Here is a 15,603-nt window from a genome sequence, read left to right as displayed (position 1 = left end):
CGTCACTTCCGCCTACCAATCCCCTAGCAACCGGGAATTCGTTGAAAACAAACCAGCTCACAGCGAACACAGCATTGACAGAAAAAGCATTTAACGAGCGTTGTGGCTTGGAAGTCGGCGTTAAATCCTTCATTTACGCATTTTTACTTATTCGCATATCGTGTGAAAAAAGGAAAATGTATTATTTGCGTCAGACTCGTCTCAGTGAACTTTAAAGCTTCTCAGGCTTAGCTTAGCTTGCTAGTTAGCTTAGCCTGCGCGCTACTAAGAAAGAGACGCGGAAGTTATCAACAACAAGATCAAGTGTTAGTGTATAAAATATTGAGAGATTTGAGGGCTACATGTATTGTTTAAGTACAACTGTTCTTCGCCAGGTGTTCTTTGGCCGCCCTGGCTTACGTTTTCCCGGTGGTGTCCATCTTAACGCTGCCTTTGGTATCCTCTCGTTGTCCGGTTTTCGAAAATAACTAGCTAGGCTATAGACTATATAGTATAAACCGCATGTTATTTTTGTACAACAACAACTTCAGCTGTCGAACGTTATAAGGTACAAATTCAACAAGTACAACATTAGCATGGACGTATAGCCAAGTTGTGGTTAAGAAGGTGGATTTTTGTTCCTTATATTTACCAGAAACGAAGTGATCCGAACACACGACCCGGGACTTTGGGGGACTCCAGTGAGAACCGTCCTCGTTTTCCCGGTGTAAAGCTGCGAGCCATTTGTCTCGTCTCTGTGGGCTTTTATCACGCTTTGGCAGAACAAAATACAACATTTGTTTTCCCTGTTTCCAGTTGTGGTTAGCACAACCAAAAACAACACAGTTTTTCGGCATTTTGGAGGCAGAATGACGGGTTTAACCAGCGTAGGTCGACAGGTTAAAGAGTAATGGCAACGGTTTGTTTTCAACGCCAGTCTCGTTGCTATGGCTCGAAGAACCCGTATGTAGCTCAGTTGCCCGGATGTCGGCCCTCACCCATACGCTGTTATACAGTATATGCCTTGAGCTCTTATTTTGAAGGCGCTAAGAGCGGAAGTGGTGTAAGGCTGAAACGACGCGTCGACGTAGTCGACGTCATCGGTTACGTAAATACGTCGACGCCGTTTTTGTGCGTCGACGCGTCGCATAATGACGTCACACTACCGTCATGGCGAAGCGCAAAGCAGACGATCAAAGAAGACGATGCGAGCGGTGCGAGCGAGGGGGGAAAAGCATGCCAAAAGTGGTCAAAAGTGTGGGAGTATTTCAATAAACGGCCTAATAATGTTGTTGTATGCACAGTGTGTCAAGCGGAAATGGCCTATCATAGCAGCACAACGGCTATGAACGAACATTTGAAAAGAAAACCATCAACTAGTCAATCGTCCGCGCGAGCATACGTTGTCATCATTACACAAAAACATGAATGTGTCATTTGTATCTGCTAGGGGTGTAACGGTACGTGTTTTGTATTGAACCGTTTCGGTACGGGGCTTTCGGTTTGGTACGGGGGTGTACCGAACGAGTTTCCAAGCTAAAGATAAGGTCTTAACAAGCTGCTTTGCTCCTTCTGCCTGTCTCAGCACGCAGCATTGTCCCACCCACACAACCATCTGATTGGTACACACGCAGCATTGTCCCACCCACACAACCATCTGATTGGTACACTCGAAGCATTATCAGCCAATCAGCAGTGCGTATTCAGAGCGCATGTAGTCAGCGCTTCAGCGTGGAGCAGATAGGTGTTTAGCAGGTGAGCATCAGGCAGCGGACTCTCCCCAAATGATAATAAACACCTCCCAGTCAACTACTAGTAACATCACTATGAGCCCGTTGACCTTCTAGAAACTTAAACTGCAGCTCAGCTCACTCGCAATCCTGGCTTGAGGTGAAGGCTAATTAGCTCTCGGTTCCAGCCACATCGACCCCTTCTGAGCGTCTATTTTCAGCTGCTGGGAATATTGTAAACATGAAAAGAACCAGAGTATGTAGACATGCTAAACTTTCTTCATTACAACTGTTAGACACTCACTGGAATGAGTAGAATTGGTTATTGTGTACTGTGTTGGACTGGATGTTTATTTTGCACATTTTAAAAGCAATACTTAATGTTTACAGTGCTCCAGAATATTTAGATTGGCACTTTTTTGTATTGGATGTTTATGTTTATTTTTGCACATTTTAGCAAATAAGCAATACTTTCACTTTTGTTGAAATGTTTACACTGTTGTTACAGAATATTTCCTTTTGCACTTTTTTGTATTGGATGTTTATCTTTATTTTTGCACATTTTAAAGCAAAATAAGCAATACTTTTACTTTTGAAATGCTTATACTATTGCAGAATATTAAGATTTGCACTGGATGTTGACTTTTATATTTGCACATTAAAAAGCAAATAAGCTACTTTTAATTTTGTTAAATGTAAAAAGTTTTAAATGTTTACATTGTTACAGAATATTTAGTCATGTTGTTGTCAATGTTGACTGAGTGGCCATACTTCTTTTTTTTGTAAATAAAAGCCATGCCTTTTGAAAAAACAGGCCTACATTTATTTTTTCATCTTTATTTTGAATAAAAAAATAATCGGTAAAAGAAAAAATAATCTATAGATTAATCGAAAAAATAATCTATAGATTAACCGATTAATCGAAAAAATAATCTATAGATTAATCGATAGAAAAATAATCGTTAGCTGCAGCCTTAAAGTGGTGACACGTTGTTGTGTGAGTAGGCTCTGTATAATTGGGGGGACAGGTTAATACATTTTTTTGTTTTAACTCCGCCTGTGTTGTTTTTGCACTTTATCCTGTTATTGTGTTGAAACGAGGACGTTTCTTTTTGTAGGAGGGGAGGTATGTAACCTAGTTTTATGGACTTGCCTCTTTGTGACGTTAAGTTCCTGTTATACGCTGTTATACAGTATATGCCTTGAGCTCTTATTTTGAAGGCGCTGAGAGCGGAAGTGGTGACACGTTGTGGTGGAGCGGAGTTTTAAAAACAGACGAAATAAAGTGGTCCTCGTGTAAAACTGGAGCCACCGTGTTTGTTATTTTGTAGTTTTATACAGTATAGGCGACATATATAAACCCTCGGTTACACAAACAAGTCCACTTCAGTTTAAAGACAGCTTAAGTCCATTCCAGACCGTTAATAATGGATAGGTTAGCATGCTAACGATAGCATGCTAGCTTTTTTTGGCTAGGTATACGCCTCCTGTCATATGTATATTTTGGTACTTGACGCATGCTTACATGCTAATGTTAGGTTTTTTTTGGGGTAATCCGAGACTCCATTATCTACATCAAACCATACTTGCCAACCTTGAGACCTCCAATATCGGGAGGTGGGGGGTAGGGGGTAGGGGGTGTGGTTATTTACAGCTAGAATTCACCAACTCAAGTATTTCATATATATTTCATATATATATATATATATATATATATATATATATATATATATATATATATATATATATATATATATATATATATATATATATATATGTATGAAATACTTGACTTTCAGTGAATTCTAGCTATATATATATATATATATATATATATATATATATATATATATATATATATATATATATATTTATTTTATTTACATAAAAGAAATACTTGAATTTCAGTGTTCCGGTGGCTATCCATTAGATGGCAGTATTGTCCTGTTTAACTTCTCCGTTCATGATGAGTATATCATTTCGGCCACCGTGTTCAATGGAGAAGTCTGTTCTACAAATTTACAGGCAACATACCCCTTCCCCTTCGAACTGTCCTGGATGAACTGAAATTCTTGTTTCCATTCGTTTTGGAACTTGCAAGCGTATTTCTTCATCTTGCTCGTCGACGGCGTCGCCATGTCTGTAATTTCCTCGTTCTTCTGCTTCGTCTCCTTGTTGTGTGCGCAGTTGTGCACTCTACTCTCTAAAAGCCCTAGATGTTATGACGTCATTGGGCAGGCAAGCTGTTTATATTGTGGGAAAGCGGACGTGAGAACAGGCTGTCCCCACTCAGTCTCAGGTCCGCATTGAGCTGGAGGGGGCGTGGCCTGCAGCTCCGGCTGAATACCGGGAGTTTGTCGGGAGAAAATCTCTGCCGGGAGGTTGTCGGGAGAGGCGCTGAATATCGGGATTCTCCCGCTAAAAACGGGAGGGTTGGCAAGTATGCATCAAACGCTTGTTGTTCCATGCTGCTTCCTTAATTCCGTCACAACATGACCAAACCAGAACAAAAAATATATTCCCCTCTCAATTTACATGGGTTTGTAACAAAAATAAAGTTAACATAAACTTGCATGAATTAACCCAATGAAATACCTTATTTAGGCTGACCATATTCTGAAACCCCAAAAAGAGGACACATATATGCGTGCCAAGGCGGGCAGCACGCCCAGGCCGGGACTAGGTGAACATTTGCCAATGATACTCGAACTTGCTTCATAAGTAATACATTTTTCAAGCATTTTTTCTCCTCTGTTGACAGCAGTGTTGGCGCCAGGAATTCTCAAAATGGGGTCCCAGGGACCCCATCAAGTCATAAAAATGGGGTGCCACAGTAAATTTTTGGGGTACCACTTTTTTGTAAGCGTTTTGAACATAAATGACAAATGTATGCATTATCCTGTTATATCTCACATTCTATATTGTGTTTTGGAAAAAGGTTGTCATAAACGTTACTTAATTCATTAAAAAAAATAATACAAAAGAAAACAAATGTGTATACATATGTAAATGTATTCAGTTATAAACATTCATTCACTTTCTTCTTTCCTTCATGGATCTAAACTTTACCGCTGCTGCTAGTTTTTTCTATGTTTTTATTGAATAAGTTGTAGGTGTATTTATTTCAGTATAAAAGTGTTTTGCTTGGGTCATGAAATGATGATAATGGTGTGCCAGGGCATACATACATTTTATATTGAAATCTCTGGAGTCTACATCAGCTTCACATCTAATCCTCATTTCAAAATGTTTTACTTTTTTTATGTTGTGTTTTTTGTTTGTTTGTTTTCCGCCCTTTTTTGTCAAACAAAACTATGTTTTTTATGGAAAACACACAAAATATGCAAAATCTTCCACCAAAAATATTTTTCTTAGTGGAATATTTGATGTGAAGTAATGGGAACCTTTGATAGGTCAATAATTCATAATAACATTGATTTTGATTCAATATTATGTTTTGAGCAATGACAGTTTGAAAGAAAAAAAAAACAGCTTTGTTTTATTAGTCAACATTGCAACTGTTTCTAAAAGACATGTCACCTTTAAGCTTTTTTATTTCACTTTTGTTATGTTTTTGTTTATTTCAATAGTATTTTTAGAATGTGCCGTGGGCCTTTAAAACATTAGCTGTGGGCCGCAAATGGTAAAATAAAAAAAATCTGCGTCCTTTCTGATTTCAGTGCGTTAAAAAGACACAAGAAGTGCGTTAACGCCAACACTGCTTGACAGTATAACAAAATAAGTCACACTTATATTCTGTAACATTCACAGTTTTGGAAAAAAAGTGCAGAGGTAGAAATATTCAAAATAACCTCTTGTATATAATGTAAACATAAATAATGCCTCAAAACAAGTTAATTACATTTAGACAAAAAACAGCAGACGAGCTCTTGCCCTGCACAGCTGTTTTGTGCTTTGTAGTGTCGATATGGGCTTGTAGATCTTTATTTGCCACAGATACATACGTTCCTGCTTTGCACACAGTACATTCTGCTTCCCATGTGTCAAGGCCAGGACCAAAACACAAATACTTTTTCCGCAAATCATCCGTGAAGTTGCATTTACTTTTCGGCATTTCTTGTTTTCATGTCTGTCTCCACTCACTAGCTCTCTGGCTCTGTGTCTCTGCCCCTCCCTCACCAATGTTTCTGCGTGCGCACCTTCACAGTTTTTTTTTTTTAACCTCTTCTTAACTTAACCCTGGACGTACATTGAAAATACACGCAACCCTAACTCAAAATGCCGGACATTTGAGGCATTGATTGATTGATTTAAGAAACCCCGCCCGGACACCCCCGCAAAAGAGGACATGTCCGGGGAAAAGATGACGTATGGTCAGCCTAGCTTATTAATCACATTATGAGTACAATATGAACTTATATTTATGCATTGTGTTTATTTATTCTCACCAACTATGAAATGATATATGAAATATACATGTTGCTTCCGTCAGCAGCTACAAATATAAACATGTGAGATCAATGTCGGTGTTGGGCAATACCCAAAACTCCAATAAAAAGGAGATTTTACCCAGGCAAAAGTCAGGTTGGCTTATATTGGGGGTGTAAATATGCATATTTGCCTACAAACCAGGGCTTTTCCTCCCGTCACTCACGTACACCGGTGCGACGCTGCCCGTCTGCTTATTGTCTGTTTGCTCTTTTTTCCGACTTGACAGGGAGTTCGGCCAGCTGGCCTACGAGCTGCTGGACCAGTCGTACAAGCACGACGAGCAGGTGGCCATGAAGCTGCTGACCTACGAGCTGGTCAACTGGAGCAACTCCACCTGTCTGAAGCTGGCCGTGGCCGCCAAGCAGCGAGACTTCATCGCCCACACGTGCAGCCAGATGTTGCTCACCGACATGTGGATGGGCTGCTTACGGATCGGCAAGAACCCAGGCCTCAAGGTACACGTGTCAGCCTCGCTGCGCAGATTTACGGACTTCCTCGGTTGAACGGGGTTGATATTGAAGTTAATTTCTCCATACTCTTTGAACATAATATAAAGCACTTTATAGTTCTGTATATCAAACAAAACATGACAATCATCGATCCATCCATTTTCTACCGCTTGTCCCTTTTGGGATCGCGGGGGGTGCTGGAGCCTATCTCAGCTGCATTCGGGCGAAAGGCGGGGTATACTCTGGACAAGTCGCTACCTCATCACAGACTATTGTAATTATCGTTAACATTATTATTTTCCTACAGGAAAAGACCTACACTATATTGCTGGGAAAAAACCCGTAAAAATGTAAGAAAAAAGAGCAAAAAGATGTCATGCAATGTGAAAACGATGCAATTTTGACACTGATAATATTTTACAATAAGTTTGGACACCCCTGATCCAACATATTAAAAGCTCTCGAAATAAAAATATAAACTAAGTCGTCACTTAAAAAATAAAATAAACAAACACTATTAACTGATGAATTTGAAAAATGATAACATCTACAATAAGAAACACTGTTAAAAGTATAACTGGACACTAATATTTTCGTAAAGCAACATGTTTAAAGCTACCGGAGGTTGTGCAATTACACAATTGTAACCATCAACTTGTTTTTATTTAATAACATAACCAAAAAAACAACAAGCTAAAATTGTCATCCCTATATCCAGCCACCCTGCAGACACGCACACACACTTAGGGATGATGTTTGATAAGAAATTATCGAGTTCGAGCCTATTATCGAATCCTCTTATCGAACCGATTCCTTATCGATTCTCTTATCGAGTCCAGATAGGTTGTTGTATATGGAAAAGAACACACAATATTTGGTTGAACAAAATCTCACTTTTATCATATAAGAAAAAAATTAAATCTAATAAATAAATAGATATTGACTGTTACCCCCCTAAAAAAATTAAATAAAATAAATAAATATTGACTGTTGTTACCCAAAGTATATTTAGTGGGATTTTTTCAGAAAAACAAATATATACAGTAACACACTGTCTCTGTGATCACTATAGGTGTATAAATAATATGTTAAAAAAAATCAGTCCCTTGGGCACAAAACTGGAAATAATACAGCTCTCCAAAAAGTGCAATTCTGCTGCTATTTGACATAACTGTTTGTTATGATGCTTTGACATTTTTGCACTTTATTTCTTTATTGAAAGAACATTCTATGAAGAGAAAAGTTGTTTGCAAATGTGGTTACAATGCTAAAAAAATGAAAAGTTAAAGCTAAAAAAAGAAATACACTTTATTGAGTTAACGTTATTTCTTTATAGGGTAGATAGCTAGGTAGATGTGATGTTATGTTATGAACTAGAGAATATAACAACTACACTACCCAGCATGCAACGGGAGTGACGAGCATGCGTGGTAGCCCCGAAAAGTGTTGCATGTCGTCACCCGGCAGCTAAGAATGAGGTTATGAGCACGCTGTGAAAGTAAACGTCAAGAACTCAGCCAACACGCCTCGTCTGCATTATTTATAATTAGACAGACAACACATATACAGTGTGATTTTGTTTTGTTTACAAGGAAAGAAAAACAAAAGTTAAAAAAGGGAGATGTGTTGTATATACATATATGTATGTGCTGCGGTTGCTTTAAGAACGTTGCGACAGCTGCCGTAAAGGAGGTGCGTTGCTAGCCTGGTTGCTATGTTTCCGGTTGGTGGTAAAATTGTTGGTCATGTGTTTGTACCCTGCTCAAATCTCTCAGTAAAGTTATTCATTGGATTATACCTTTTGTTTTGAACTTTATTACACCTTGGAGCGCTTTTTCCGGTGCATTGTTTTCCTGCTTTCGCTATCTGCGCCTAATGACTGAGCTACGTGACGCCATTTCTTGTGATGTCTCACGGGGCATTTCTGGTCGGGACGGGATTCGTTCCCAGCGATTCGAATAAAGAACCAACTCTTTTTCTTTACTATAGTGGTCTTGATAACGGGTACCGGTTCTCAAAAAGGGATTCGAGTCTGAGGACTCGGTTCTTTTCTTATCGAACAACCGGGAAAACCGGTTTCGAGTATCATCCCTACACACACTGTCACTAGCCCTGTGGTGCACCCACAGTTTGAAATCACAAAACTCCTAAACTTTACCAGCCGGGTCGCTACAATGCTTAGGAATGAAAAAAATATGATCTACTTCGCCTTGTTGGTTCATCTTCTGGGGGAGGACAACACTGTGGATGTTTCAAAAGAAACGTAGCTTGTTCATTGCTTTCTTTGGGCTCATATTGAGCTAGCAAAACTGGAAAAATGCTGTAAAAAGACGAAGAAAACACAAACAAATTAGCACAGTAGCTAGCAACACGAAGCTGACTGAATGAGCTACGGAGATTGATCAGCCCGCCCACAAAGTATGTGCTGCCGGGCACAAAATGGCTGGAAGGTTTGTACACCAAAGCGTATGTGGTTTGTAAATCGAAAAGTTCATACAATGTTCGTGAATCGAGGTTCCACTGTACTCATCTTCTCCTTTTATTTATTTATTTTTCAACCTGTAGGTCATTTTGGGAATCATCTTTCCTCCGCTGATTCTGCTGCTGGATTTCCGCATTGGAGATGATGCGTCCTACATTGCACCTGCAGGCAAAGAAGAGGGCAAAGACAAAGACGACGACAACAAATCCAGCAAGGTTTTTGTTGCTTCGTCCATGAATATATATTATTAATTACTGCTGCCAAAACATACATTTTTCAATCGCACTTTTGAAACCTGTAATTGCAGTAAATTACCTGCATGCATGATTAAAAAGAACCTGGAAAAAAAACTATACTTTGACAAAAATGCCATCTTATTTGCAAGATGTAGTACACAAAAATATTTCTATGTTTTACCTAAATTGATGTCTTTTATTTGCTCAAAACTTGGTGATAGTTTTACCACACTATGTGTGACTGCCATCTACTGGTCACACTTATCATTACACCGTGTACCAAATAAAATTGCTTCGAGGTCGGTAAGCACAACCATAATTATTTTGTGCATTAGGCGCACCGGGTTATAAGGCGCATTTTTTAAGAAAATTAAAATATTTTAAAGTGCGTTTTATAGTCCGAAAAATACGCTACTCAAAGTGGAAAACAGTTCAAATGGTCAATTCTGAGATTCATTGTTCGGTTCCAGGACCCAAACGATGCAACTTCCCGCAAAGGCGACGAAGAGGAAGGCAGCGCCAATGTCCGCAAAATCCCCATCGGCAAGAGGTTCTTTGAGTTTTATGACGCCCCCTTCACCAAGTTCTGGTTCAACACTGTAAGTTCTCATTTGCACTAAAGCAGTGGTTCTTAACCTTGTTGGAGGTACCGAACCCCACCACTTTCATTTGCGCATTCACCCAACCCTTCTTTAGTGAAAAATAAAATGTTGTTTTTTTCAAATTCAAGACAAAGTTATATGTTTTTGGTAACACTTTAGTATGGGGAACATATTCTAAGTAACAAAGACTTAATTTAGAGTTATTTGGACACTAGGGGAACATATTCTAAGTAACAAAGACTTAATTTAGAGTTATTTGGACACTAGGGGAACATATTCTAAGTAACAAAGACTTAATTTAGAGTTATTTGGACACCAGGGGAACATATTCTAAGTAACAAAGACTTAATTTAGAGTTATTTGGACACTAGGGGAACATATTCTAAGTAACAAAGACTTAATTTAGAGTTATTTGGACACTAGGGAAACATATTCTAAGTAATAAAGACTTAATTTAGAGTTATTTGGACACTAAGGGAACTTCAGTCTTTGTTACTTAGAATATGTTCCCCTAGTGTCCAAATAACTCTAAATTAAGTCTTTGTTACTTAGAATATGTTCCCCTAGTGTCCAAATAACTCTAAATTAAGTCTTTATTACTTAGAATATGTTCCCCTAGTGTCCAAATAACTCTAAATTAAGTCTTTATTACTTAGAGTATGTTCCCCTAGTGTCCAAATAACTCTAAATTAAGTCTTTGTTACTTAGAATATGTTCCCCTAGTGTCCAAATAACTCTAAATTAAGTATTTGTTACTTAGAATATGTTCCCCTAGTGTCCAAATAACTCTAAATTAAGTCTTTGTTACTTAGAATATGTTCCCCTAGTGTCCAAATAACTCTAAATTAAGTCTTTGTTACTTAGAATATGTTCCCCTAGTGTCCAAATAACTCTAAATTAAGTCTTTGTTACTTAGAATATGTTCCCCTAGTGTCCAAATAACTCTAAATTAAGTCTTTATTTCTTAGAATATGTTTCCCTAGTGTCCAAATAACTCTAAATTAAGTCTTTGTTACTTAGAATATGTTCCCCTAGTGTCCAAATAACTCTAAATTAACATATTCTAAGTAACAAAGACTTAATTTAGAGGTATTTGGACACTAGGGGAACATATTCTAAGTAACAAAGCCTTAATTTAGAGTTATTTGGACACTAGGGGAACATATTCTAAGTAACAAAGACTTAATTTAGATTTATTTGGACATTAGGGGAACATATTCTAAGTAATAAAGACTTAATTTAGAGTTATTTGGACACCAGGGGAACATATTCTAAGTAACAAAGACTTAATTTAGAGTTATTTGGACACTAGGGGAACATATTCTAAGTAACAAAGACTTAATTTAGAGTTATTTGGACACTAGGGAAACATATTCTAAGTAATAAAGACTTAATTTAGAGTTATTTGGACACTAGGGGAACATATTCTAAGTAACAAAGACTTAATTTAGAGTTATTTGGACAATAGGGGAACATATTCTAAGTAATAAAGACTTAATTTAGAGTTATTTGGACACTAGGGGAACATATTCTAAGTAACAAAGACTTAATTTAGAGTTATTTGGACACTAGGGGAACATATTCTAAGTAATAAAGACTTAATTTAGAGTTATTTGGACACTAGGGGAACATATTCTAAGTAATAAAGACTTAATTTAGAGTTATTTGGACACTAGGGGAACATATTCTAAGTAACAAAGACTTAATTTAGAGTATTTGGACACTAGGGGAACATATTCTAAGTAACAAATACTTAATTTAGAGTTATTTGGACACTAGGGGAACATATTCTAAGTAACAAAGACTTAATTTAGAGTTATTTGGACACTAGGGGAACATATTCTAAGTAACAAAGACTTAATTTAGAGCTATTTGGACACTAGGGAAACATATTCTAAGTAATAAAGACTTAATTTAGAGTTATTTGGACACTAGGGGAACATATTCTAAGTAACAAGGACTTAATTTAGAGTTATTTGGACATTAGGGGAACATATTCTAAGTAATAAAGACTTAATTTAGAGTTATTTGGACACTAGGGGAACATATTCTAAGTAACAAAGACTTAATTTAGAGTTATTTGGACACTAGGGGAACATATTCTAAGTAACAAAGACTTAATTTAGAGTTATTTGGACACTAGGGGAACACATTCTAAGTAACAAAGATTTAATTTAGAGTTATTTGGACACTAGGGGAACATATTCTAAGTAATAAAGACTTAATTTAGAGTTATTTGGACACTAGGGGAACATATTCTAAGTAATAAAGACTTAATTTAGAGTTATTTGGACACTAGGGGAACATATTCTAAGTAATAAAGACTTAATTTAGAGTTATTTGGACACTAGGGGAACATATTCTAAGTAACAAAGACTTAATTTAGAGTTATTTGGACACTAGGGGAACATATTCTAAGTAATAAAGACTTAATTTAGAGTTATTTGGACTAGGGGAACATATTCTAAGTAACAAAGACTTAATTTAGAGTTATTTTGACACTAGGGGAACATATTCTAAGTAACAAAGACTTAATTTAGAGTTATTTGGACACTAGGCGAGCATATTCTAAGTAATAAAGACTTAATTTAGAGTTATTTGGACACTAGGGGAACATATTCTAAGTAATAAAGACTTAATTTAGAGTTATTTGGACACTAGGGGAACATATTCTAAGTAATAAAGACTTAATTTAGAGTTATTTGGACTAGGGGAACATATTCTAAGTAACAAAGACTTAATTTAGAGTTATTTGGACACTAGGGGAACATATTGTAAGTAATAAAGACTTAATTTAGAGTTATTTGGACACTAGGGGAACATATTCTAAGTAACAAAGACTTAATTTAGAGTTATTTGGACACTAGGGGAACATATTCTAAGTAATAAAGACTTAATTTAGAGTTATTTGGACACTAGGGGAACATATTCTAAGTAATAAAGACTTAATTTAGAGTTATTTGGACACTAGGGGAACATATTCTAAGTAATAAAGACTTAATTTAGAGTTATTTGGACACTAGGGGAACATATTCTAAGTAATAAAGACTTAATTTAGAGTTATTTGGACACTAGGGGAACATATTCTAAGTAATAAAGACTTAATTTAGAGTTATTTGGACACTAGGGGAACATATTCTAAGTAACAAAGACTTAATTTAGAGTTATTTGGACACTAGGGGAACATATTCTAAGTAATAAAGACTTAATTTAGAGTTATTTGGACACTAGGGGAACATATTGTAAGTAATAAAGACTTAATTTAGAGTTATTTGGACACTAGGGGAACATATTCTAAGTAACAAAGACTTAATTTAGAGTTATTTGGACACTAGGGGAACATATTCTAAGTAACAAAGACTTAATTTAGAGTTATTTGGACACTAGGGGAACACATTCTAAGTAACAAAGATTTAATTTAGAGTCATTTGGACACTAGGGGAACATATTCTAAGTAACAAAGCCTTAATTTAGAGTTATTTGGACACTAGGGGAACATATTCTAGGTAATAAAGACTTAATTTAGAGTTATTTGGACACTAGGGGAACATATTCTAAGTAACAAAGACTTAATTTAGAGTTATTTCAACACTTACGTTACGAGATCAACTTCAGATATATCTGTCCGTTTTATGCTGGAACTATTATTTTGTTTGTTTTATGCGCTTTTGTCAAAGAAAACTTTGATGTTTTTATATGGCTACTACACAATATATGCAATATTTACCACATAAAACATTTTAAAGTGAAATATTTGAAGTAATTGGAGCCCTGAAAAGAATTCATTATAACATGGATTTTTTTTGTCATTGTTTTGTTTTTTTGAGCAATGGCAAAAAAAGGAAAATGAAGCAAGACAAAATCAAATCAAATCAAATCAACTTTATTTATAAATCAAATTTAAAATTTACCACAGGGGTAGCCAAAGTGCTGTACAATGGGCAGGTTAAAAGATAATACGAGAACCGAGCAAACACAACACAACACAAACAGAACATGATAAAAAATAAATAAATAAAATGAATAAAACATAAAAACAGGTTCACAGCAGGTGTATTATGGGGCACCATTGCAGGATGGATATCACTCAGTGTTAAAAGCCATGGAATAAAAGTATGTTTTTAAGAGAGGAGGCTTGTCTAACACTCAGAGGTAGGTCGTTCCAGAGCTTGGGAGCAGCAGCAGCGAAAGCTCTGTCACCTCTAAGCTTCAGCCTTGTGTCCGGGACCGTCAGTAGCAGCTGATCGGCTGATCTTAGGGATCGGGTGGGGCAGTAAGGCTGAAGGAGGTCGGAGAGTTATGTTGGAGCGAGGTTGTTTAGACATTTAAAAACAAATAAAAGGAGTTTAAAATTGATTCTGTAACGCACAGGGAGCCAGTGAAGGGACGCTAATATAGGGGTGATGTGCTCACGTCTCCGGGTCTGTGTTAGCAGACGAGCAGCAGAGTTCTGCACGAGCTGCAGGCCTGGCTAATGCCTACATACGGGGCATGGCAGTAGTCTAAACGAGTCGAGATAAAGGCGTGGGTTAATTTCTCGAATTTCTCAAAAGAAAAAAAACAGCCTGCATGGCAGCTTTTGTGTCAACATTGCAACTTTTTCTCGTTAGATTTCACCTCATTCCACTTTTTTTAATGTTCTTTTTTATTTTTACAATAGTATTTCCAGAATGTGTGGCGGGCCGGTAAACAATTAGCTGCGGGCCGCAAATGACCTCCGGGCCGCACTTTGGACACCACTGGGTTAGGGTTAGGGTTATAATAAGGCCATGCCGAATAAGGCATTAATAAGTACTTAATAATGACTAGTTAAGAGCCAATATGTTACTAATTTGCATGTTAATAAGCAACTAATTAAATGCCTACTGAAATGAATTTTTTTTATTTAAACGGGAATAGCAGATCCATTCTATGTGTCATACTTGATCATTTTGCGATATTGCCATATTTTTGCTGAAAGGATTTAGTATAGAACAACGACGATAAAGTTCGCAACTTTTGGTCTCTGATAAAAAAAAACCCTTGCCTCTACCGGAAGTCGCGTGACGTTGTCAGTTGTTCACTCCCTCATATTTTCCTATTGTTTTCAACGCAGCTAGAGCTATTCGGACCATTACCCCATTAATTTGAGCGAGGATGAAAGATTTGTGGATGAGGAACGTTAGAGTGACGGACTAGAATGCAGTGAAATACATATTTTTTTTCGCTCTGACCGTAACTTAGGTACAAGCTGACTCATTGGATTCCACACTCTCTCCTTTTTCTATTGTGGATCACGGATTTGTATTTTAAACCACCTCGGATACTATATCCTCTTGAAATTGAGAGTGGAGAACGCGAAATGGACATTCAGTGCCTTTTATCTCCACGACAATACATCGGCGAAACGCTTTAGCTACGAGCTAACGTGATAGCATCGTGCTTTAACTGCATATAGAAACAAAATAAATAAACCCCTGACTGTAAGGATAGATAGAAAATCAACAATACTATTAAACCGTGGACATGTAAATACACGGTTAATGCTTTCCAGGCTGGCGAAGGTTAACAATGCTGTGCTAACGACGCCATTGAAGCTAACTTAGCAACTTAGCAACCGGACCGCACAGAGCTATGCTAAAAACATTAGCTCTCCACCTACTCCAGCCAGCCTTCATCTGCTCATCAACACCC

The 15,603-nt window shown here is 37.1% G+C and overlaps 1 protein-coding gene across 2 annotated transcripts in view; it reads left to right on the top strand.

Moving 5' to 3' along the window:
- The window catches only part of LOC133658843 (transient receptor potential cation channel subfamily M member 1-like), a 96,390-nt gene that overhangs the window by 56,356 nt on the left and 24,431 nt on the right, over positions 1-15,603 (top strand). For both annotated transcript variants that reach the window (XM_062061298.1, XM_062061297.1), the window contains exons 17-19: positions 6,388-6,616; positions 9,176-9,307; positions 9,799-9,927. In XM_062061298.1, coding sequence (XP_061917282.1) covers positions 6,388-6,616; positions 9,176-9,307; positions 9,799-9,927 — 490 coding nt within the window. The remainder of the gene's footprint in view (positions 1-6,387; positions 6,617-9,175; positions 9,308-9,798; positions 9,928-15,603) is intronic.

The sequence above is a fragment of the Entelurus aequoreus genome, linkage group LG10, assembly GCF_033978785.1.
Source record: "Entelurus aequoreus isolate RoL-2023_Sb linkage group LG10, RoL_Eaeq_v1.1, whole genome shotgun sequence".
NCBI classification, from domain to species: Eukaryota; Metazoa; Chordata; class Actinopteri; order Syngnathiformes; family Syngnathidae; genus Entelurus; species Entelurus aequoreus.
This window is presented reverse-complemented; position numbering and strand designations above follow the sequence as displayed.